General features: G+C 45.9%; 1 protein-coding gene across 1 annotated transcript in view; it reads left to right on the forward strand.

The window, feature by feature from the left end:
* Positions 1–530: 530 nt before the first annotated feature.
* The window catches only part of Myo1f (myosin IF), a 52,877-nt gene continuing 28,448 nt past the window's right edge, over positions 531–24,959 (forward strand). Inside the window, exons 1-10 of the mRNA XM_028859915.2 lie at positions 531–693; positions 18,558–18,695; positions 19,125–19,214; positions 19,304–19,398; positions 20,775–20,862; positions 20,954–21,043; positions 21,459–21,590; positions 21,753–21,887; positions 23,348–23,480; positions 23,639–23,835. Of these exons, the coding sequence (XP_028715748.1) occupies positions 691–693; positions 18,558–18,695; positions 19,125–19,214; positions 19,304–19,398; positions 20,775–20,862; positions 20,954–21,043; positions 21,459–21,590; positions 21,753–21,887; positions 23,348–23,480; positions 23,639–23,835 (1,101 nt within the window). The 5' untranslated portion in view covers positions 531–690. The remainder of the gene's footprint in view (positions 694–18,557; positions 18,696–19,124; positions 19,215–19,303; positions 19,399–20,774; positions 20,863–20,953; positions 21,044–21,458; positions 21,591–21,752; positions 21,888–23,347; positions 23,481–23,638; positions 23,836–24,959) is intronic.

The raw sequence follows: 24,959 nt of genomic DNA on the forward strand, positions 1-24,959 counted from the left end.
GATAGCTGGCCTCTGAGGTTGTCTCCTGACCTCCACACACATACACACACACCCACACTCAAACACACAAACACAAAGATGGATTTAAAAAGAGAGAAGTCCAGATCTGACATACAAAATTATATACCTTACATAGGCATAAAGCTTGCGGTGTCTTCCACTCCCTTTGTCCTTACTAACACACCTGGGTTTGGAGGAACACTGTACAGGGGGAAGGGGTTTTCACGAGAACACCCAGAGTAGACACACATCTGAAATGGCACTTCCCTTCCTTGACTCTGAAGAGAGAGACCTCAACTATGTGGCCAGTCCTGTAGTCAGCTGACCTAGGTGCTTTTTGCTGTAGCCTTTTTTCTTGAGGAGGTAGATGGAGAAGGGGCTTTCTCCAGTCTGGCAGTGGCTGCCAGCCATCTTTAACCTATCCCTTCAGGCTCCAAACTCCGACCAACTTCAGCTGGGCCATTGCTGCTAGGGCTCAGAGCATTGTCCCCGCCCTCAGCTTCCCTCCCCTGTGGCCATGGCCCCTCCCGTCAAAGGAAGTGAGAGAGGGGCTGTTGCAAGAGGAACTGGGGCCAACAGTCTAAAGAAGGAATAAGTGAAGAAGCAGGGCCATGCCTGAGCCACCCCCAAGAAGCTCCTGAGCCTGCACCCCTGTCACTTCCCACAGGAGCCCAGACACCAACCCTCACCATGGTAAGTTCTTCAAGGGGGGGCTCTGGGAGTAATGGCCTGGTGGCAGTGCCCTAAGCACCCTCAGAAATTGGGGCAATGGTTAAGAGAATTGCAGAACCTTGGGGGAGGGACTCCCAGAGTAGCACAGTGCAGTCCCATGTCCTTCTCCAGGAATCAAGTACTAATCTAAGGGTGCCAGATTGGCTATGGGGACCAAGACTGCAGAGTAATAGGAACAGAGAAGGTGTTGCTAAGGGGATTACACAGTTTGCAGGGAAGGGACATGTCCCTTTCCAGGGGCTTAGAGAATCCTCTCAGACACTAGCCTTCCCCTGTGGTTTGAAACAAACACTTCCCCCTGTCTTGGCCTCTGTTCCCAAAGCTCATATTTGGAAGTTCGTCTAGAGATGGGAATGTTTCTGGGGTGTGGGACTCTCATTGGAAACATTCATGGGGGTCTGTGGGTTTGACCACTGTGAGTCCACTAGTGGTGGGACTGGCTGTGTCTCACATGACAGCTGTGGGGTGTGGTAGCAGTGCAAATGATGATAGGTGGTTTCACTGTAACAGTCTCAGAGGCAGATGGTAGCTCAGTGGTAGAGTCCTTGGCTAGTATGCTCAAGGTCCTGAGTGCCATCTCTAGCACTGAAAATAAACCATCATCGTCGTCGTCATCGTCATTTAACTTCCAGTTAATATTACTAAAGAGGAGAAGTTGGAGATCTGGGGGTGGGGCAGGAGATAGCAAAGGAGGAGGAGGTAGAGAAGGAGCTAGACAAAGAAGAAAAGGAGAAAAACCGGAAAGGGAGGAGGTGTAGAAAGAGGAGGAGGAGACAGGACTAGGTGACAAAGGGTGGAAGGGTACAAAGGACCAGAGACTGTGTTCTCACTACTACATGGGGATGGGAGTGGAGATACTGCAGCCAGAGATGTCACTACAAGTTCAAGGCCTGCTGATGATGACAAGGCTGGGGGATAATCAACATCTAGAAATGCTGTCTAGACCCAGCAGCATCATGGCATGCACGATAAAAGCCAGGAGTGGTCACAAAAGTCACCCCTGTGGCTCCACAAACCCACAGTCTACTTCAGCTTTCATTTTTTGTCATTCTGTCAATGAGAATAAGGGTATGCTCCAAGGAGAGGGGTAGCTGTTGGGGTCCTTGGGGGTTACAGCGAATATGCCTGGAGTGGAGGCAGGGAAGCGGGGGTAAGAGAGACCATCTTTTAGAAAGCCAGTGAGGGCTGAGGCTGTGCTCAGTAGGTCCAGCACTTGCTGGCATGCACACAGCCTTGGGTTCTATCCTGAGCATCACACAAACTGTGCGTGGTGCTGCACACCTATTGTCCCAGCACTTGGGAGGTAGAGGCAAGAGTTTAAAGTCACCATTGACTATATAGCAGCTTCAAGGCCAGCCTGGGCTACATGAGACTCTGTGTTAAAAAAAAGAAAAACAGGAAGAGATTTGCCGCTTGAAAGGAAGGGAAACCCCTCCTAGGCTGCCAACACTGTGAAATGCTTAGTCAACAGACTGCTTAGCAGACAGATCTGAGGGGAAAAATGAGTCAAAGTGAACAGTGATAAAACCTGGAGCCAGGTATAGTGGCACACAACTGGAGACTGAGACAGAGAATCATGAATTGGAGGCCAGCCTGTACTACCTAGCAAGACCAAATAAGGACCAAAATAGGACCAAAGCTGAAACCAAAGTTTCCTAGCATGCAGGAAATCCTGGGTTCCAACCCCAGCACACATAAACCAGATCTATCAGCCCAGAACTCTGGAAGTTCACGCAGATGGGAAAATCAGTACAAGGCCATCCTCTGCTACACAGTGAATATGAATCCAGCCTGGGCTATAAAGCAAACAGGCAGTCAGAAGGGAAGGAAAAGAAAGTCAAAGAGGACAGTGAGAGAGAAAGAAAAAGACATTATCTATAAGGACCATAGCTGTGTCTAGGAATATGGAGAGATTCATGGAGGGTTGCTGAAGGCCAGGATGCTGTGGAAAGAGAGCCTTTTATGGAACATGCACACTAACTGCACAGTAGCTGATGGTGCCTGAGAGGTGCATTACTGGATTCAGTGATAGAGATGGGTGTAGGTCATTGGCTACTATAAACAAATCACTGGGCATTCCTTGTTGAGTTGGTACTGTTGTGGTTCTAATGGTGAAGGTTGCTGCTGTTTGGTGGAGATTGGTGCTAACAGTGGTTTTCATGGGTGGGTTGGAAGTGGTGGTCATCTATGATGACAGCTAGTGTTTAGTTTTATTATTTTTTAGCATATTTAAAAACTTATTTTCAATAAAAGAAAAAAATAAAGTAAAATTTTTCTATATTTTATTTACACAAATAAAAAGGTCAAGATATTAAGAAAAAAAGAAATTTTTTTGGTGCCTTTGACCTGGTTTCTCCTTCCTCTATTCCTATTATTTGTAGATTTGGTCCTTTCATGGTGTCCCAGATCTTTTGGATTTTTTTTTTTCATTTTTCTTTATTAAGAAATTTTCTACTCATTCTACATACTACCCACAAATCCCACCTCCTCCCTCCTTCCACTCCTCAGCCCTCCCTCACAAGCCACCCCACATCCCCACATCCCCCAAATCAAGGTTTCCCATGGAGAGTCAGCAGTACCCGGCACACTGAGCCTAGGCAGGTCTAAGCCCCTTCCCACTGCACCAAGGCTGCACAAGGCACCGGATTCCCCAAAGCCTACCCATGCACCAGGGACAGATCCTGATCCCTTTGCCTGGGTGCCCCCCAAACAGTTCAACCATCTTCTGTATCCAGAGGGCCTAGTCCAGTCCCATGGGGGCTCCACAGCCACTAGTCTACTGTTCATGGGCTTCCACTAGTGTGGCTGATCATCTCTGCACGTCTTCCCATCATGATCTCGATGTCCCCCACCTGCAGAATCCCTCCTCTCTCTCATGGATTGGATTCCTGGAGCTCAGCCTGGTTCCTGGCCATGGATCTCTGCATCTGCCTCCATCAGTCATTGGACAAAGCTGTCTTAGTCCAATCAGGTGCTGGCAAGCTCTCTAGTTTTGTTATTTTTTAAGACATATTTCTGTTTTTATTTATGTGTACACATCAGTGTAATTGTATGTCATGTGCATGCCTATGGAGGCCAGAAGAAGGTATCAGATCCCCTTGAGCTTGATTGTGAGCACCATGTGGGTGCTGGGAACTCAACTTCCATCCTCTGAAAAAATATCAAGTACTTTTAACCACTGAGCCATCCCTTCAGACCCTGCCAGTATTTGGTGCTTTAAGTCAGGGTCTTGTGTATACCCAGACTTGTCTCAAATCTATGATATAAACAAGAATGACCTTGGAAATTCAATCCTCCTGCCTCTGCCTCCCAAGAGCTAGGATGACAGGCATGATTCACCATGCTGTATATAACACTGGAGATGGAACCCAGGGCTTCATGCATGATAGGCCAGCACTCTACCAGTTGAGCTCATCCCCAGTTCGTTGTCTTTTGAGACAAAGTCTCATATGCCATAAGTCATCCTTGAACTCACTATGTAGCCAAGATGATCTTAAACCCCTGATCCTCCTGCCTCCACCTTCTGAGTGCCGGAGTTACAGTCATGTGCCACCATGCCGCAACAGCTGGTGTTTAATATTAGTCATTGATTGTCGGTTGTTTTCAGCAGGAAACTGACTATGCTGGTTATTTGAAGCTTGAAGGGTTAATACTCATTTGCTGTTGGTTGTTCATTGCTAGTTTCTAGTAATGGTGATCTAGCAATTCACTATTAGATTTTGGATGGGATATGGTTATGTGTGGTTGTCAATGTCTGTGTGTGCAGTGTATGTATAAGGTGTATGTGCTGATCGACCACATGTGAAGACCAGAGAATAACACCAGATGTCCTTCTCTGTTGTTCTCTTGCTTGAATTGGATCTCTCATTGAATCTGAAGTTAGGCTGTCAGCTAGATGCCTTTGTCTCCACCTCTGTAACACTGGGGTTCTAGGTGCCTTTGAGACCATGGCTGGTTTTTTGTATGAATGCTTCTAATTCAAATTTGGTTCCTCATGCTTGTGTGGCAAGCACTCTTATTAAGCCATCTCCCCAGCCCCTCAGTGTGAGTTTGTTCTCACATTGATTTATTTTGGGATGGGGGCATACGTAAAGGTCAGAGAACAACTTGCAGGGGTGGATTCTCCCCTTCCACCATGTGAGTACTGGAAATTGAACTCAGGTGATCAGATTAGGCAGCAAGCACCTTTACCTCTCAGCTATCTTTCTGATATTATTGTTTTGTGGTTGTTTGTTATTGTCATTGGATACTATTTATTTATTTATTTTTGTTCAACTTAGCCTCAAACTCATGATCCTCCTGCCTCAGCCTCCAAAATGCTGGGATTGCTGGCATGCATCATCACTTATGTCTGTTTATTGTTGGTAGTGCTTAGTTGATTTTGGTTGATGGTGAGGGTGTCGAGGCTGGCAGTTATAAGCAATGTTAATGGTGGAATTATTGGTTGTTTCTGTTTGATGCATTGACTCGAAAGATTATAGCAGTTTCTGTTTGACTTTGTGGAGTGTGAGGGGGTGGGGGCAGCTTTTGTTTGGTAACAGTGGTGACTTGAGGGTAAAGGTGGTTGCTTTGAAGATTGAGGCACAAAGTGAAGCAGACAGAGCTGGAGATGTGGTTTAGTGGCAGAGCACTTGCCTAGCAAGTTCAGGGCGCTAGGTTCCATTCCTAATACCACAAAATCAAACAAAAAGGAATAACGGGAAACTATAGAGATGGGTCAGTGGTTAAGTGGTGCTCTTGCAGAGGACCGGAGTTCAGTTCCCAACACCCACATCAGGTGCCTTAGGACTGCCTGTAGCTCCAGTTCTAGGGATTCAACTGGTCTCCATGGGTACCCACATGCAAGTGTGTACACACACAGCACAAACACGTACAGACACATGTATAAAAATGAAATAAATCTTTCGTAAAAACCAGAAGGAACAAGGAGGCCAGTGGTCGGGGAATGAACCAAAAAAAAAAGGTATTTACAAAAGAGACTTAGCAAAACCCACAACCGCGGGGCTGGGGTTGTAGCTCAGTTGATGAGGTGCTTGCCTTATGTGGATGGAGCCCTGTGTTCCATCTCCACACTACATAAACCAGCATGGTGGTGTACACCTCTCATCCCAGCACTTGGGAGGTAGAGGTGAGAGGCTCAGAAATTCAAGGTCACCCTCTACTATATAGCAACTTGGAGGCCAGCCTGGGCTAAATAAGACCTGATCACAAATAAACTAAAGCTACATTAATTTTTAAAATAATATTTATTTATCGGGAGGGGAGTGAACTTGCTTGTGGGCCATGGCACAATTTGTGGAGGTCACAGGACAAAGTAGAAGAATGTGTTCCCTCCTTTCATCGTGTAGATCCAGATTGAACTCAGGTTATAAGACTTGGCCTCAAGCCCCCTACCCACTAAACCATCTCACGGGCATAATGGCACAGCACACCAGTAATTTTCAGAACTTGGGAGATGGAACCAGGAATTGGGAGGTTAAGAGTAGCCTGGATGATGAAACACAATCTCAAAAAAAGAAAAAGCTGGACTATTGAGATTGTTCAGAGGTAAAAGTCCCTGCTGCCAGGCCTAATGACCTGAGTTCCATCCTGAGACTCATTTCTTCAAGTTGCCCTCTGACTGCAGGTGTGCTATGTCATACAAGCACACCCCCAACACAAACAAACAAACAAAATTTTAATTTTTGAAAAAGCATACAGGCCTTATCTATATGTGTTTGATTACAGAAAGCAGTATGGTATTTTTTTTAAATAATAAACAATAAAGGGACCGACAACTGATGGGACAACAAAGATAGGAGGGGACAGGCAGGCATCTGCTTTGGGTATGGAAACCACTAGCATCCGGTCTAGCGAGCAAAACACTAAGACCTGAGTTCCCCCAACTCCAGCCTCTATGTGAAGAATTTGAGGAGGTGCAACAGACCCCAGCTACCTCCAAAAAGACAAAGGTCCCTACCTGTTGGCTAAGCCAAAAGAAAATCAACCCACTGATCTCACCCGACATACATCCCCAACCCCAGCCTTGAGGAGGGAGAGTGAGACACTTAGAGATTTGGGAGGAAAGATTGTTGTTTGCACAGTTCAGTGGTGCAGCAGGGTGTGGTCCAAAACCTCCCTGGCTGGGGGAAGACAGGTCAAGGATTCTAGGGTCACTCCCTGAGGGCCAAGGGCAGGGTGCAAGAGCCACAGTTGGATTCAGAGCAGCTACAGCATCAGGTTCACATCTGCACAGCTTCCTTGAGGAAGGAAGTGGCTGTTCTCTTTCTCTCTAGTCTGAAGCTCTTACTCATCACCACCCAATTCTAAGAGAGCTCTGTTACCAGACTTGGGGGCACAGCCTGTGCTCTCACATGTCAGATCTATCCACTAGTCCTTCATAAGCCAATTAAAACAGCCAGATTAAAAGGGGAAAACAGAAAAAGGAGATTCATTCTGTGGCCACGTTGGGAAGAGGGATAAGGAAATACAGTGACACCATCTGAAGAGACTCTCTGGTCAGCTTGAACATGATGGGCATGGCTCTAGGAGGCCTTGCCCTTCTCCCCCATTCCCTCTGCCTTGCTGAAAACCATTAGATAACATTACTAAAGCTAGCCACCAAGGCCTGTTCTCTTATTTGGCCACTTCTTCGTCCTGAGGCTTACTACCAAGGTGCTATGAAAGTATTAAAGTCCAGCAATCAAAAACCTCCTTTGGCTGGAGAGATGGCTCAGCGGTTAAGAGCACAGGCTGCTCTTCCAGAGGACCCGGGTTCAATTCCCAGCACCCACATGGCAACTCACAACTGCCTGTAACTCCAGTTCCAGGGGATCTGACACCCTCACACCATTGCACATAAAATAAATTTAAAAAAAAAAAACAACGTTTGGCTCACCCCTTTACCTTTATAAACTGCCATTTTCCTATGGGCCATGCCTGTCTCCTCTATCCAGAGGCAGTCCTTTGTTCCCCTCTGGGACAAGTACCCCTGCCCCCTTTCTTTTGTTCCCTTCCCCTTCTCCCTCATCCTCCATCTCCTTTGTCTCTTATTCCCTGACCTTTGTTCTTCTGGGGCAAATAAATCTCTTTGTGCTGAGAACTTGGTCTTGGGGGTCCTGAGCCAATACTGATCCTTCACACACACACCCCAAGTCCATCTTCTGGATCCTGAAATTAGGTTAGGTTTAGTTAGAGCCCAGTGTTATGCTTATCTGTGTAGTTCCTAGTGAAGATGTGGTCCTGCCTACCACTGACCCATCCATGTCTCTGCTGTAAGGTGGTCTAAGAAGTCAGGGTCTGCTGGCTGGCCCTGGCTTTAAGCTTTCTCTTCTCCCTGCATGATATTCCTGGGAGAAATGCCACTTTCTTTGGGTCCACTGTTTCAATAGTCTGATAGCCAAAGTGAGGCACACAGTGTCATTGTAGAATATGTTCACCCAGCCAAGCTGGTTACAATTGGCACATCTGGAATGAATTCTAAAGCTGCATGTTTGGCTCTTCCTTCTGCCTTGGGCCCATTGGGGCTGGCCAAGTTCAAGGCTGACACCCATAGTGACGATGGGGTATGTTAGTATTATGTGACAACCTTTGCCTCATTGAATCTGTGCAACTGCCCCATGAAGTCCATTGCCTTTGGAGGTCTTGTTTTTCAAATGAGGAAACTGAGGCAGGGAGGCCTAGCAAACTGCTGGATAAACAAAAAGTAGAAGATGATTTCAGTTAGGTCCCTTTAAGAGGCCACTTCTCTTAGTAGTCACCTTGACTATGGCTTCCCCTTCCTTTTCCTAGAAAATGAGAGCTCACCTCGGGCTTGCCATGAGCAGCTCATTGCTATTAAATAGCTTCTGAGCATCCTCCTGGCCTTATTTGAACCTGGTCTCCCCACTCAAAGCTAGGATCCTGGAGTTTCACACCCACCAAACAGGCATATCCAAAGGTTTTTTGGCCCTTGAGGTCAAGCTGCAAGTCTAGCTCTAGGTGATATACCCACTTAGCCTTTGCACGCTCCAACATGGCCTCTCCTTGGGGGACTTGCTTCATTGACTTGCAGCACTACTCAAGGGCTTCAAGAGCAGGGCCCTAGGCCAGGCCTGTAACTACTTTAAGCACTGATAGAAATCAGGAACTGTGTTCACTACACTGCAGGGCTTACAAGCCTGAGTCCTACAAGAGCCACCACCTTGACCACAAACAGCCCCTCCCTTCAATAGCACCAAGAGGGCTGTCATGTCATCTCCCAACTTCCACCCTCACCCCCACACCCCCACCCACCCACCACCCACCCCCATGTAGGCAGAGCTGACTGAAGAGCTAGAGGAAGAATCTGCCTTCCACTTCTCACCATAGCCACCTCCAGCCCCTCAGTATCTTTCACAAGAGACAGCAGATTGAGTCATATTTAGCTTGTGGTCAACTGAGACCTCAAACCTATTTGTTGCAACTCCTCCCACCCACAGCTTAAGGAAGGAACTTAGGAACACATAGTTTCAACTTGAACCGGGGAGACAAAGGAGTTCTTGAGGGGGCATGAAGGACAATCTTACCCCTAGGGTCCTTCACTCATTCAATTATTTGATTGTTTAGCTAGGTTTTGGATTGTTTTTTTTTTCTTTAAGATTTATTTATTTTATTTTATGCATGTTTTGCCTGCATGAATGTCTGTGTACCATGTGCATGCAGTGCCCTAGGAGGCCAAAAGAGGGCATCAGATTCCTTGGAACTGGGGTTACAGTCAGTTGTGAGCCACCATGTGGGTGCTGGAAACCAAACCGGGTCCTCTACAAGAGCAGCCAGTGCTGCTAACTGCTGAGCCACCTCTCCAGCACCACCATAGCTCACAGCCATTTTGAGACAAGGTCTCATGTAGTCCAGGATAGCATCCAACTCACTATGTATCTGAGGGTGTTCTTGAAACTCCTGATCCTTCTGCCTCCATCCCATGAATGATGGGGTTCAAGGTGTACACCATCACACCCAGTTTATATTGTGCTGGAGATGGAAGCTAGACAAACAATGCCAACTGAGCAACACCCCCAAACCCCTGCCTCCACCTCATAAGTAGCCAGGAGTACACACAGGAATACATGGATGATTTTATGACATAGTGGAGCTCAGAACAAGTGGAGGAGCTTGGATATTGGAGGGAGGCAGGACAGACAGGAAATGAACATCATGAGCTTCAAGAGAGAGAAGACACTGAGCAGTGTGAAGAGTGGGGGAAGAACAGAAAGAGGAACCCAGCCTGAAAGGCCAGAGGGGCCAACCACAGCTGGTCTTGCAGCCTCCAACCTTGAGACACCAAAGTTTTCTCTTATGAAAAAATGGACCTAATAATAGTACCACCCTCTGTGTGTTGAAAGGAAAAGTTGAAGTAATCCACTTAAAAACCCCCCGGTCACAGAACTGGAGCGATAGCTCAGCAGTGAACAGCGTTGATGTGCCATCATGAAAATGGATGTTAAGAGGCCAGCGTCCACATCCCCAAAATGTTTATTAGCTCCAGGTCCTAAATATCCAACTAACACCCTTTTCTGGCTTCTGCATGTACACAGGTACCAGTACCCACACCCCACACAGACACACTTGTATACACACAATTGTATACACACATATACTAATTGTTTAAGCTTAGTCATGTACGTCATGACTTAGTTATGGGGATGTAGATCAGTTGGCAGAGGGCTTGTCTCATATGCACGAAGTCCTGGGTTTGATCCCTAGCACTTCACAAACCCCAATTAGTGGGTACCATGCTGCACATATATCCTCTCACTACTTGGGTGGTAGAGGCAATAGATCAGAATCTCAAGATCATCTTTGGCTACATAACAGGTGTGAGGCTGGCCTGGGCTACATGACCCTGCCTCTTTAAATAAATATATATATTTAAGACAGGGTCTCTCTACATAGCCTTGGCTGTCCTATGTAGAACAGGCTGGCCTCAAACTAACAGAAATCCATCTATCTCTGCCTCTGCCTCCGAGTGCATGGGATTAAGGGTGTGGTGCCCTTAATTAAAAAAAAAGAAAAAAAAAAAGGCAAGCAAGATATCTCAGTGGGTAAAGGCACTTGCTGAACAATCCTAGTTCACTGAATTTGATCCTCAGAACCCATAAAGGTGGCTGGACAGAACTGAGTCCACAGTGTTTTCCTCTGGTCTTCACACATGCACACACACTCACATCATTCACATACACAAACAACAGTAATAAATAAAAATTTTAAAAACAAAAGAAAAAAACAAGATGCTTAGTAAGGACTGAAAGTGAAACGTAATAGTACATGGAAGTCTTAGGATTCCACACCTAGTTTTCATGATCTGTCCTCACCAACACTTCTGCTGTTCCCGTCTTGCAAGCAGGAAGCACTGGCTGCTGTCACCCAACCTCCCTCCCCAGCCTCTGTCCTTCCTCTTATTGGCCAGACTGGCTGATGGTGGGTCCTCACTGTCCTTTTTCACCTCCCACCATGACTCCAGGATCTTGCCAACACCCTCCCTGGGGCCATTCTCAGAGTGCAGTCAATTTTCAGTGACTCAGATGGCTCAAAGTTCCTTGCAGCTCCCAACACATTCTAACATAGCCTCATCTCACATAGGGCACCACTTGTCCTGGATACCTCTGACCTCCGAGGCAGTGCTTTCTTAACCCCTCCAGGTATATGTCACCTTTAACAGCTGCACCCTGTTGCATTCCATGAGCTTCTCCTCCTCTTGCCCTGTCCCCTTCATGTAGAGATACCTGCTTTTCTGCAGTGCCGGGGAAGAACTCAGGATTCTGTGCATGTAAGACAAGCATAAAACACAGCAAGGAAGGTCTGGAGACAAGGCTCATAATACTATAATCCTCTACTCTAGTAAAGGGTGATGTGGCTCGAGGTGGAGCCCCTGCCTAGAATCCCCCAGTGAGGGGCTCAGGAGTAGAATGCCTGCTTAGCATGTGTGAGGCCCTGGGTTTCATCCTGTTTCAGCAAGAAAAAAAAGAAGGGGGAAGAAAAGGATGGAAGGAAAAGGAATTCACGTAATCCTTTGTAAAGCAGAGGAAAAGTTGTGGATACTAACAAATGTCTCTGCAAATCTGAAAGTGCTCACACTAGTGGCCCCAAAATGCAGTGAAGCCACCAGATGTGCCCACCTGCAAAAGGTCTCAAATGCAGGCTCAAGAGGGATGCTAAGGCAGATTGTTGGGGAGCAAGGTTTTTATTAAAAGTTATTAGCAGAGCCGGGTGGTGGTGGTGCACACCTTTAATCCCAGCCCAGCACTCCAAAGGCAGAACCAAGTGGATCGCTGTGAGTTCTAGGCCAGCCTGGTCTACAGAGCAAGATCCAGGACAGGTACCAAAACTACACATAGAAATCGTGTCTCAGAAAAAAAAAAAAAAAAAAAAAAAAAAAAAAAAAAAAAAAAAAAGTTATTAACAGCCGGGTGGTGGTGGTGCATGCCTTTAATCCCAGCACTCTGGAGGCAGAGGCAGGTGGACAAGGCTAGCCTGGTCTACAGAGTGAGTTCCAGGACATCCAAGACTGTTACACAGAGAAACCCTGTCTCAAAAAACAAAACAAAAAAAAAGTTATTAATGCCGGGGACAGACAGGCTGAGTTACAGAAATGTAGCCCAGGCTCTGAGAAGAGTTCAGGCCCCAGTACCAGAGATAGATAACATGGCAGAGGCTCTAAAGAGAGAAAACCAAGGTCTGGTGGCACAAGTAGTAGTCTTAGTCATCCCCTTCGGAGGATGGAGGAGGTTTCACAGCATAAGTCTACAGCCAGGTTCTCCGATTTTCAGGCAGGAGGCAGGGAAAGGGGTGGAGAATGAGTGTGGCTGGGCTCTTTGATGGAAACTCATTCCCCCAGGTGAGAACCCTTAGTACCTGGGATTACGCTGGCGAATGACTCAAGTGTCTCAGGAGGTTGCCCGTTGGTATCTGTGAGAGTGGAAAGGCTGCTTGAAAGCTACTGTGGCCTGTGTGCAGCTAGATTCTAATATTACATTCTTTTTAATTTTAAAGGTATACACATGTTTTGCCTACTGTCTGTGCACAGTATAGGTGTCTGGCGCCCAAGGAAGCCAGAAGAGGGCACTGGACTCTCTGAGTTTGGAGTTACAGAGTTACAAACCACCATGTGGGTGCTGGGAACTGAAATTGGGTCCTCTGCAACAGCAGCAAATGCTCTTAACTGCTTAGCAAAATTTTGGTTTTCTTTTTTTAATTTTTTTTTCAAGACAGGGTTTCTCTATGAAACAGTCCTGGCTGTCCTGCTTCTCACTCTGTAGACCAGACTGGCCTCAAACTCACAGAGATCCACCTGCCTCTGCCTCCCAAGTGCTGGAATTAAAGGCATGTGCCACCACCACCCTGCTGAACCTTAATTTTTTAGTTGGTTTGGGTTTAGTTATATTATACAAGCTGGCCTGGAACTCACCATCTACTTGCCTCAGCTACAGAGTTCTGGAATTACAGGCATGTGTGTACCACTGCATCTGGCTCAAACTTGAGTGTCAACAAAATACACAGGTAGAAAACTCTACACCTGACAGCATGTGGCAGTCCTAGAAAAACTCAGGTGCACTACATAGGATGTATAAAATGACCTTTAGGGCTTTGCCAAATACCCTATGAATGAGCCTGTCCTCCCTGTACAAACTCCCATGAGCAGTGAAAGCAGCACCCAGTGGGCCTGGGAGGGGGCACTGCTGACAGATACAGCATGTGTTTGGACTCAGCCTCTGTAGCGAGTCTGTCTCTGTCCTACCAGCTACCAAATAATGACATGGAGACTTCTTATTAATTATGAAAGCTTGGCCTTAGCTTAGGCTTGTTTCTAACTGGCTCTTATAACTTAAATTAATCCATTTCTTTTAATCCACATGCTGTCATGTGACTCTAGACTTTTACCTCTCCCCCTGCATGTCCTGTTTTCTCTGTGTCTGGCTGGCGACTCCCCATTTCTTATTCCTGGAGATCTGTCTGGAAGTCCTGCCTATACCTCCTGCCTAGCTATTGTCCATTTAGCTTTTTATTAAACCAACCACAGTGACAAATCTTTATGCAGTGTAATCAAATATCTTGCAACAAGCCTCTGCTCTCCAGGTGTCTTGTATGGTCTCCATCAGTACATAGCTATAAATAAACACCTTGCCCAAGCATGAAGTAACAAGTATCTAAAATAACCTTCAGGCTAAGGCTATGTATAACTGTAAAGGAAACATCAGTGAATTTCCTGTTGGGACTTGGGTCTTAGCCCCAAAATATCTTATAATATGCATGCAAATATTCCAAAATCAAGTATTTTTTGAGACAGGAGGTCATGTCATGTATTTAGTTGGCTAACCTCCAACTAAATATATTAGAGCTGAGGATGGATTCGAACTCATTTTCCAGCCTCTTCCTCCTCCTGAGTGCTAGGGTGAAAGGTGTACACCAGCCATGTCAGTTGTATGTATTGCTGGAGTTGTAGCCTAGAGCTTTGTGCATGCTAGGCAAATGCTCTTTCAAATGAATCACATGGGTAGGGATGGGGGGAGAGCGGTAAAGGTGTGTTTATTTATTATGTCTGTGTAGATATATATGCAAGTGTGTGCACACACAGAAGCCTGTACATGCTTGCACTAGGAGACCAGAAGAGGGTGAAGTAGTCACAGGGTCCTCTTCATCACTCTTCACCTGTTCTCTTGAACCAGGGTCTCTTCCTGAACCTCTTGCTCAACTGAAGGCCACAAATTCCAACAATTCTTCTGCCTCTGCACACTACACCCAGAGCTGGGGTTATAGGCATTTTTGAGGGGTACCCAGCTTATTACACAGTACATCTAAACTCCAGTCCTCATGATTTTGGAGCAAGTGCTCTTAACTGCATACCCATCTCTTCAGCCTTTTTTTTTTTTTTTTTTTTTTTAAATATGTTTGGATTTTATTTATTTGTTTGTGTGTTTATTTATTTATTTTGAGACAGGGTCTCACTCTGCAGCCCAGGCTGGCCTTAAACCATGGCAATCTTGCCTTGGCCTCTCAAGTGCTTGGAGCCACCATGCTTGTGTTCTAAAATGGGTTTGCTGTTTGTTTGGTGTTTTTTGGTGGTGTTAGCGGTATTTGTTTTTTTGTTGTTTGTTTTGGTTTGGTTTTTGGTTGGTTGTTTAAAAATAAAAATAAATTTAAAAAACTTGAAACATTTTGATTAACGATACTCAACTGGTATTGATTTTCTCTTTACATAAAATATTTTTGTTGAGCCAGGAGTGGTGACAATACTATTAATCCTAACATTTAGAGGTAGAGCCAAGAGATCTCTATGAGTTGGAAGGAGCCTGGTCTACGTAGTGAGTTTCAGTCTACCCACGGCTATATAGTGAGTCAGTCCCCCCTTCTCCCATCTCTAATTAATTGTGTGCAGGCATCTACCCACTAAATGGCAACCATATCCCCATCTCTAAGACAACCAAAAATAGTCCCACAGGCCGGGGTTGTAGCTCAGTAGTAGACCAATTACCTAACATGCACAAGGCTCTGGGTTCCATCCCCCCCCCCACTGATAAAAACAAAACACTGTTATTCCAAAGTCCCCCCATTCCCCCCGGACACCATGCCTTGGTTCAGAACTCTCAAAGGTGTTAATTCCTGTTTACCTATACAGCCCAGCCTTTTTGGCACCCTGGAGAAAACAGTCCCCCATTGTACACAGAGGCTCCCTGGAGATCCATACTTGAAAGTATGCATGAGAATAGCCCCATAGGATCACATGTTTTAATACTTTGTATTAAACAAAGTCGATGGCATGGTTTGGGCAGTTTGGGAGGTGTGGCCTTTTGGAGGAGTATGTCACTGAGGGCAGGCTTTAAGGTTTCAAAGCTCCTACCATTCGTTCCCAATGTGCTCTTTCTGCCTACTGTTTATGGATCAGAATATGAGCTCTCAGCTGTTCCTGCCACTATGCCTTTGCTCTGCTATCATGGACTCCCACCCTCTGAAACTGTAAGCCAAATTAAACACTTACTTTTATAAATTGGCTTGGTCACAGTGTTTTGTCACAGCATTAGAAAAGTAACTAAGGTTTATTTGGAGCTTATGGTTCCAGAGGGATAAGAGCCCATCACCATCAGAATGGGGAATCATAGGAGCTGGAAGGCATGGTGACTGGACTTGGAATCTCAAACCATAAGCAGGAAGCAGAGAGACATACTTCTTTCAGCAAGGTCACACCTCCAAACTTCCTGAACAGTGCCACCACCATCAGAGTGGTGACCAAGCATTCAAATACCAGAGACTGTGGAAGGGAATCTCATTCAAACCACCACACCTTCTTTGGCCTCCCACCTCAAAATGTCCTTCTTTCCCTAGCCTTTTCTTTACTGTGACAAAATACCTGACACAGACAACTTAACAGGGGAAGGGTTGATTCATGGTTTCAGCAGTAGCCATCACTTTGGACCTGAGGAAGATCAGCATATCATAGCATTGAGAGCTTGAGATGGAGGCTGCTCATACTGTGATGGTCAGGAAGGAGAGAAAGCAAGACAAAGGAGCTGGGAGTTCCATTGGTAAAGTGCTTGCTGAGCATGCACAAAGCCCTGAGTTGCAGCCCCAGCACTGCATACACCATGTGCGGTTGTGCACTCTTGTTATCTCAACACTTGAGGTAGAGGCAGGAAGATCTGAAGCTCCTACCAGCCTAGTCTACAGGTGCGAGGGCTCATTTGAATAAAGGAAAGGAGGAAAGAGGGAGAGGATGAATGAACAGAGGTGATTTTAGCCAGGACCACATCCCAAAGAGCTGAATGTCAAAGCAAAGGATTCAGCCTTCATTGTTCAGGCTGTGAAATTGAGACATGGCTGTAGCTGATGATCTGTATTAAAGATAGATAGATAGATAGATAGATAGATAGATAGATAGATAGATATTACAGATATATATTTGAAAATTATAATTACACTGATTGACTGATTGATTGGGAGAGTATGCACATGTTATAGTACATGTGTGGAGGCCAGAGAACCAAGAGTTGGTCCTCTCCTTCCACCATGTAAGTCCCGAGGATTGAATTCAGGTCATCAGGCTCAGTAGCAAGCACCTTTCCCCACTGAGCAATACTGATAGCCTTTTTTAGAACAGGGTCTGAATATATATACCCTGCTCGCCTGAATCGTATGGAAGTCCTCCCAACTCTGCCTCCTAAGTGCTGAGATTACCAGTATGTCACCATGCCTGTCTTGTACCATACTTCAGAAAGATCCCTCAAAGAGCTGAGAATATAACTCAGCTACAAGAGTTCTTGCCTACATGCTCAAAGTCCTGGGTTTGATCTCCAGCATTTCATAACTTGGGCTTGATGACACACTGAGGGGGGAGGTGTCTCTGCAGGTGTCAGGGAGAGAAGCAAACCTCAAAGAGATGAGAGTGAAAACTCTGTTCTCATTGACTTCATCAATCTGGATCAAGACTTCTAAAGAGTCTGATGACAGGGAGTTCATCATCAGCATATTTAAAATACAGTACAATTTGGAAAAAAAAAAGTTTTCTGGTGTAATACATACCTGTTGCACAAGGAAGTGTAATTACAGTGAAACTCAACTCAGGGTACATGTCATTTCTTCCAAGAGGATGGGTTCTAGAGATAGGCTACCTATGCTAGCTTAAGGGCTTAGGAAAGGCTCTGGCTTGGTCTTGATCATACAGATAGCACAGAGGTCATTTGGACTATTAAGTCGACTCTGGTCCTGGTTATGGGAGCTTGGGGGAGCCCATGGCTGTAAGGGTCATTTAGATTGCTAGGCACCTCTGGTCCTGGTTGTATGAGCTTGATGAGGCCTGATCCAACACAGATCACCAGGCTATTAATCACTTCCAATTCCCAGCTTTCTGGATGGAAAAACAGGTATTTCATCTTTGCCATTGGAAAGATAATCATGTGTGTTTAATATTCCTGGTCTCTCTGGAGATCTGTGGGCACAAGGACCTTCATGCTATGCTCCTAACAGCACACACCAGGGAGCCTGAAGTGGCCTGATCTACCTCCTGGGTGTTCCCAATAGGTGAGGAAGAAACAGGGTTGTCATCTTTTCTTTTTTGTTTCTGTGATCAAATATTCTGACAAAAGCAACTTTAATGGACAAAGAGCTTAATTGACTCACAGTTCCAGGCTACAGTCCATCATTGTGGGAAAGTGAAGGCAGAGACCTGAAGCAGCTAGTTAGAGTACATCCACAGTCAAGAGCAGAGAGAGCGGATGTGGTGGCACACACCTTCAATCCCAGCACTCGGGAGGCAGAAGTAGGCTGATCTCTATGAGTTAAAGGCTAGCCTAGTTTACATAATGAATTCTAGGCTACCCAGGGCTACATAGTAAAAACATGGAGAGAGAGAAAGAGAGAGAGAGGAGAAAGAGAGAGAATGAATGATTACTTGTACCTAACCCTCTCTTTACAAGGACTGGTATAATACTAACCTAGACTCTCCCCCATGAAGGGCTGGGGTGTGAACAGGTCTTCTTACTTTTACTAATGTAATCAGGACAATCTCCAACAGACATGCCACAGGCCAAACTGACCTAGACAGTCCCTCATTGAGACTCTTAACAGGTGATTCTAAATTGTGTCAAGCTGACAATTAAAACTAGCCATTCAGGTGGATCTCTGTGAGTTTAGGCCAGGCTGACCTACAGAATGAGTTCCAGGACAGCTAAAGCTACACAGAGAAATGCTGTCTTAAAACAACAACAACAACAAAAGCCTAGCCATAATTGGGGTATCTGAGGAAGGACAATTTAGAAGCTGTAGTGGAGGTAAACTAGATGCCCTGACCATGCTCCCCTGAAAGGGCTTACCCTCCATTCCTCCACTCCCATCTGCAGGGCAGCAAGGAGCGTTTTCACTGGCAGAGTCACAATGTGAAGCAGAGCGGTGTGGATGACATGGTTCTGCTGCCCCAGATCACTGAGGACGCCATCGTGAGCAACCTCCGAAAGCGCTTCATGGATGACTACATCTTCGTATCCAACAAAGCAGTGCAAGGACATGGGAGGATGACTGGGCAATAGAAGTTAGGATGATGCACTGGGACAGAGAAGAATGCCAAGGGGATGGCAGTGCAGAGGGGCCTATGAAAGCCCAGCCCAGGGTTGGAGGGGAGGATGAATGAATGGAGGAAGGATGGGCAGATTGAAGAATAGATCAAGTAACAATAGTGCTGTGGTTTGAGATGCTGTAGCTGCCACTGCACCTCTGCCTTGGAGTAGCTAAACTACTGTACTGCATTTCCCTCTTTCTGGATCCAGCCTTCTTTTCCTAAGAGACTCAAGGTACATTCAAGTATCTCACCTCTCTCTCTAAGCAAGAGGTTCTGGGAAGTCTTGTTGGGATAGAATAAGGGGTAAGAAAGGCAAAGTAAGACACTGCATGGTTCTTAACTACCTCTCAAGACATATATTGGCTCAGTGCTTATCTCTGTAAACCCCTTTAAGCAGATGCCCTACTTCACTGACCGAGAAATTGACCTCTACCAGGGCGCGGTGAGACCAGGGTTGGATGGGTGGAAATATGCCCACACCTACCCTCTGAGGCCTCCAGCTCTGTACTGACACCTGACCTCCTCCACCAGGCTCAATATGAGAATCCCCCGCACATCTATGCCCTCACTGACAACATGTACCGGAATATGCTGATCGATTGTGAGAACCAGTGTGTCATTATCAGGTGATTATGTAGTAGGGTGAGGGATTCTGGAACATTCTGTCCAGGCATGTCCTCAAACACCACCACCAAGGGTGATTTGTCATGAACTCATAAATCATGCCATGATGTCCCTTTATCCCTATTGCTCTGTTCTACTTTCTTTATTTCCCTTGGCTCCTGATACAGTGTGTCTATTCATTTTATTACTGCCTATTGTTTCCTCCTAAATATTAGCTCCAGGACTGAAGAGATGGCTCAGCAGGTAAGAGTGTTCGCTGCTCAAGGATGAGACCCTGAGGTTAAACTCCCAGAATTTACATAAAAAGCCAGACTTGGACACACACACCTATAACTCCAGCATTGGGAGAGACTGAAACTGGCAGGTTTCTAGGGTTTGCAGGCCACAAGCCTTACTCCAGATTCAGTGAGAGAGCCTGTCTCAAGGGAATAATACAGGGAATGATGGAGCAGAATACCAGCTGTCCTCCAATCTATACATAAAGACACATGAATACATAAACACATGCACATATACCACAAACACATATACCATGCTCATACTACACACACATAAAATAGATAAATATGGGGGTATGAATTTTTAAATTACATTTTATTCATTATTTTGTGTATATGTGTATAGATCCATGCATGTCAAGGTATGCATGTAGAAGTCAGAACACAACTTCCAAGAAGCAATTCTCTCCTTCCACCATATGAGGGACTGAATGAACTCAGGTTTTCAGGCTTGGCAATGGGTACTGAGCCATCTTTCCAGCCCAAGGAATTTGTACATCATATCTACTTATTTATTTATATTTATTGGGGCTGCCACATGCCACAATGCAAGTGTGAAGATCAGAGGAGAACTTTCAAGAATCAGGTTTTTTCCATGAAACTCAGCTTGGCAACAAGTGCCTCCACCCACTGAGCCACCTCACCAGCCCCTTCTTTTTTGAGGGGAGGGAGAAGATATTTTTTATTTTTAAAAAATTACTATTTTTATGTTAAGTGTGTGCATGATTTGCTTGCATGCATATCTGTGCACCACATTCATGCCTGTTGCTCTCAGAGGCCAGAAGAGGGTATTCAATCACTTAAAACCGGAGTTACAGATGGTTATTACCACTGTATTGGTTCTGGGAAGCAAAGACATGTCTGCAAGAGAAATAAGTGCTCTTAGCCCTAAGCCATCTTTCCAGACCCTGGGGCAGGGATTTTTTTTTAATCTTTCTTATTCACTATTTAATCTCTAAAACCTAGAGTAGGGTCTGGAACACTGTGGGTGCTCAGTAAAAGAATGAATACATGCATGAATTAATGAATGACTAGGCATTTGAAAAGGTCCTTTCCACTATCCCTGCCCACTAACTATTCCTTCATCCTACCACCTCCAGTGGGGAGAGCGGAGCTGGGAAAACAGTGGCTGCTAAGTACATCATGGGCTACATCTCCAAGGTGTCTGGCGGGGGTGAAAAGGTTCAGGTAAGACAAGAATAGAAGGACATGTCAGGTCTCCCTCAGTTACACCCATATGACCCAGACTGATCTCTTTCTATCTGGGCTTTACCCCTAGCACGTCAAAGACATAATCCTACAGTCAAACCCACTGCTTGAGGCCTTCGGCAATGCCAAGACGGTGCGCAACAACAATTCCAGCCGCTTTGTGAGTCATTATAACCTTGCTTGAGTTCTCACTCTCTCTACATACACAGGCATACAAAAATACAGACAAGCAAACACACATGCATGCAGACAATGCACACACCCAAGTACACACATACATGTGCACAAACACACACACACACACACACACACACACACACACTTGTGCGGGAAGTACTTTACTCACTGAGCCATCTCCCTAGAACCCATGTTTCTTTTTGTGTGTGGGTGCATGCTTGTGTAGGTGCACATGTAGTATATATAAAACTTAAAAATAAGTGAATGGAGACAAGAGAAATGCAAGTTTAGGTCACAAGAGTAAGAGGGGAAGAAGTCAGGCTCATGAAATGGTAATCCTTGCTCCATCAATACTCCTGGGACTCTGGGATGGGCTAATGTGGTTCTCTGGGATTCAGGGCAAGTACTTTGAGATCCAGTTTAGCCGAGGCGGGGAACCAGATGGAGGCAAGATCTCCAACTTCCTGCTGGAGAAGTCTCGTGTGGTCATGCAGAATGAGAATGAGAGGAATTTCCACATCTACTACCAGGTGCATGGGAGGGGGTTGTGGGTCTGGAGGCAGAGGGAGACCCCTCTGGATCCCAGGAATGGAGGAAAGAGAACATGGGAAGGGCGGTGTGTGGGAGGGTGAGGCAACCACAATGGATGCACCTGGCCAGCTTCAGATGCATGACCTTCCAACACCCTCCAGCTTCTGGAAGGGGCCTCCCAGGAGCAGCAGCAGAACCTAGGACTTATGACACCAGACTACTATTACTACCTCAACCAATCAGACACCTACAAGGTAGAAGGCACTGATGACCGGAGTGACTTCAATGAGACCCTGGTGAGCACCAACCACTACTCTGGCTTCCCCAGAGAACCTTTTCATGTTACAAATAAGGAAACTGAGACACAGAAAGGTGCAGGCACTTATCCAAAGTTATACAGCAACTAGATAAAAAGGGCAGGTCATAAAGCCAAGGAAAGGACTCAGTGGGTAAAGTGCTTGCTGTACAAACATAAGGACCTAAGTTTGATCCCCAGAACCCACATGAAAAAAAGGTGGGTATGGCAGCACATGCTTATATTCCAGCACTGGGGCTGCAGAGACAGGCAGATCCCCAGGGTTTGCTGGCCATCTGGTCTGGTCAAATCAGTGAGCTTCAGGACTAGACAGACTAGAAACTCTGTCTCAAAACTAACATGAAGATCTGGGGAGAAGGTTCAGAAGGTAGGAGCACTTGGAAGGCAAGCCCGATGAGCTGAGTTTGGATTTCCTGAACCCACATAAAAGTTGGATTCCAAGCGTATGTAACCCCAGTGCTTCTGTGGAGAACAGAAGGGTGAGATAGGAGAATGTCCAGCAGCTCATGAGCCAGCTAGCTTAGCTTATGCAGCAGCAATGACCGTCTGTCTCAAACTGAGTGGAAAAATGAAGAATGGATAACTGCAGATTGTCCTCTGACCTCCAGAATGCTGTGGCACACATATGAATACACACACACACTTTTTAAACTTGGAGAACAATAGAGGAATACACCTAATGTAAACCTCCAGCCTCTGAGTGCACTTGCATTTACACATACATGTGCATCCATACACATGCACAAACACATACACACCCATACACTACATACACACAAGGCAAATCAGGTGGTTGGGGAAATGTTTCAATTAGTAAAGTATTTGCCATGCAAGTTCAATCCCCAGTACTCAATGAGAAAATTAAAACGGGCTGGAGAGATGGCTCAGAGGTTAAGAGCACTATCTATTCTTCCAGAGTCCTGAGTTCAATTCCCAGCAACCACATGGTGACTCACAGCCATCTATAATGAGATCTGGTGCCCTTTTCTGGCATGCAGGCAAAACACTGTATACATAATAAATAAATAAAACTTGAAACAAAAGAAAGGAAGGAAGGGAGGGAGGGGGAGAGAGAGAAAATTGAGAGAGAGAGAGAGAGAGAGAATTAAAATGCCAAGCATGATGGCAACAGCTTGTAACCCCAGTGCTATCAAGGCAAAAGTCAAGATTACTGGGGCTCACCAGCCAGCCTCAGCTATTTGTCAAGTTCCAGTCCAATGAGAAAAACAAGATAGATGGTACCTGAGGAATGACACCCAAGGTTGACCTCTGGCCTCCACACACATACATGAACACACATGCTGAGCACACACACAAAGCAAAATCAGGCATTCAAATGTCTTGTCTCCCTAAGTCCATGCCATGAGCCCAAGAGTCTAATTCTGCAGTCAGTGTGGAAACCAATGTTGGTAGCATAAGCTGTCCCTGTTATGCCCACAGAATGCCATGCAAGTCATCGGAATTCCGACTAATGTGCAGCAGCTCGTCTTGCAGCTCGTGGCAGGAATCTTGCACCTGGGGAACATCAGCTTCTGTGAAGAAGGGAACTATGCACGGGTGGAGAGTGCAGACCGTGAGTGTGGGTGCTATGGAGAGTTGAGTGTCAGCCTCATACATTAGGACTGCTCTTCTTCCCACTTCCAATCCCAAGAGAACCATGTTAGTGTCACTGGGGAAGTTCCTATGCCCTTAGAGCCTGACCAGCTGCTTCCTTTTGCTCTGGCCTGGCAGTCTTGGCCTTCCCAGCCTACCTGCTGGGAATAGACAGTGGGCGGCTGCAAGAGAAGCTGACCAGCCGTAAGATGGACAGCAAATGGGGTGGACGAAGTGAGTCCATTGATGTGACCCTCAATGTGGAACAGGCAACCTACACTCGTGATGCACTGGCCAAGGGACTCTATGCCCGCCTCTTCGACTTCCTGGTGGAGGTGAGTGGGACTAGTGCTGGAAATTCTTTTGGATGCCTGGTGTTTAACAAGCCCATGGCATTTGGACAGACAAGTGGGAAGACAGGCTTGACTTGTCCATCTCACCAATTCCTGAGGAAGTGAAGTGCAACTTTCAGCTCAGACAATCAGCAAATGGAGGGACTGTTGAAGCCCTCCAGGTCCCATCACCATGAAGGTGATAGAGAGGGGTGGGTATGTTTGAGAGCTAAGATGGTTGTCAAGGAGACAAAGTGGTTGGGTGAGGTGAGTGGAAGGGAACATTGCATGTCAGGACCAGTGATGATCACAGTACTAACAAACATATAACAGTTAGTGGAGCCAGACATGGTGATACACACCTGTAATCCCAGCACTCAGGAGATTATGAGTTCAAGGCCAGTTTGGGCTGCATAGAACGACCCTATGGGTTTTCTTTTTTCATTTATTTATTTATTATTTTGAGACAGGATCTCACTATGTAGCCCAGCCTGGAACTCTATGGAGACAAGGCTGGCATCAAACTCACAGATTGGCGCTTCTTTCTCCTGAGTGGTGGGACTAAAGGTGTGCACCACTATGCCTGACTTTTTTTTAAAGTAGGGGTTGAAGAGAGACCTCTGTTGATGAAGTGCTTGCTTTGCAAGCATGAGGACATGAATTCCATCACCAGAACCCACATTTAAATTTATTACATTCATTTATTTACTTTGTGTGCATGTGTGTATGCACGCTGCAACATGTATGTGGATGCTAGAAGTCAGCTTGAGGGACTTGGTTCTCTCCTTCCACCATATGGGTTCCTGAGATCAAACTCACATCATCTGGCTTGTCATCAAACATCTTTACCCACTGAGCCATCTTGCCAGCCCAGCACCTACATTTTTTAAAAGCCAGGCATGAACCTGGTGAGATGGCTCAGTGTCTCACCTAGGCTGAGGACCTGAGTTTGAACACCAGAACCCACATGATGAACAGAGAGAATAGACTCCTTTAAACTGTCTACTGACCTCCTTATGCACACTGTGGCATGCAAGTGTTCTCTCTCTCTCTCTCTCTCTCTCTCTCTCTCTCTCTCTCTCTCTCTCTCTTTCTCTCTCTCTCTTTCTCATAAATAAATGTAACTT

Source organism: Peromyscus leucopus, chromosome 22 (assembly GCF_004664715.2).
Source record: "Peromyscus leucopus breed LL Stock chromosome 22, UCI_PerLeu_2.1, whole genome shotgun sequence".
Lineage (NCBI taxonomy): Eukaryota > Metazoa > Chordata > Mammalia > Rodentia > Cricetidae > Peromyscus > Peromyscus leucopus.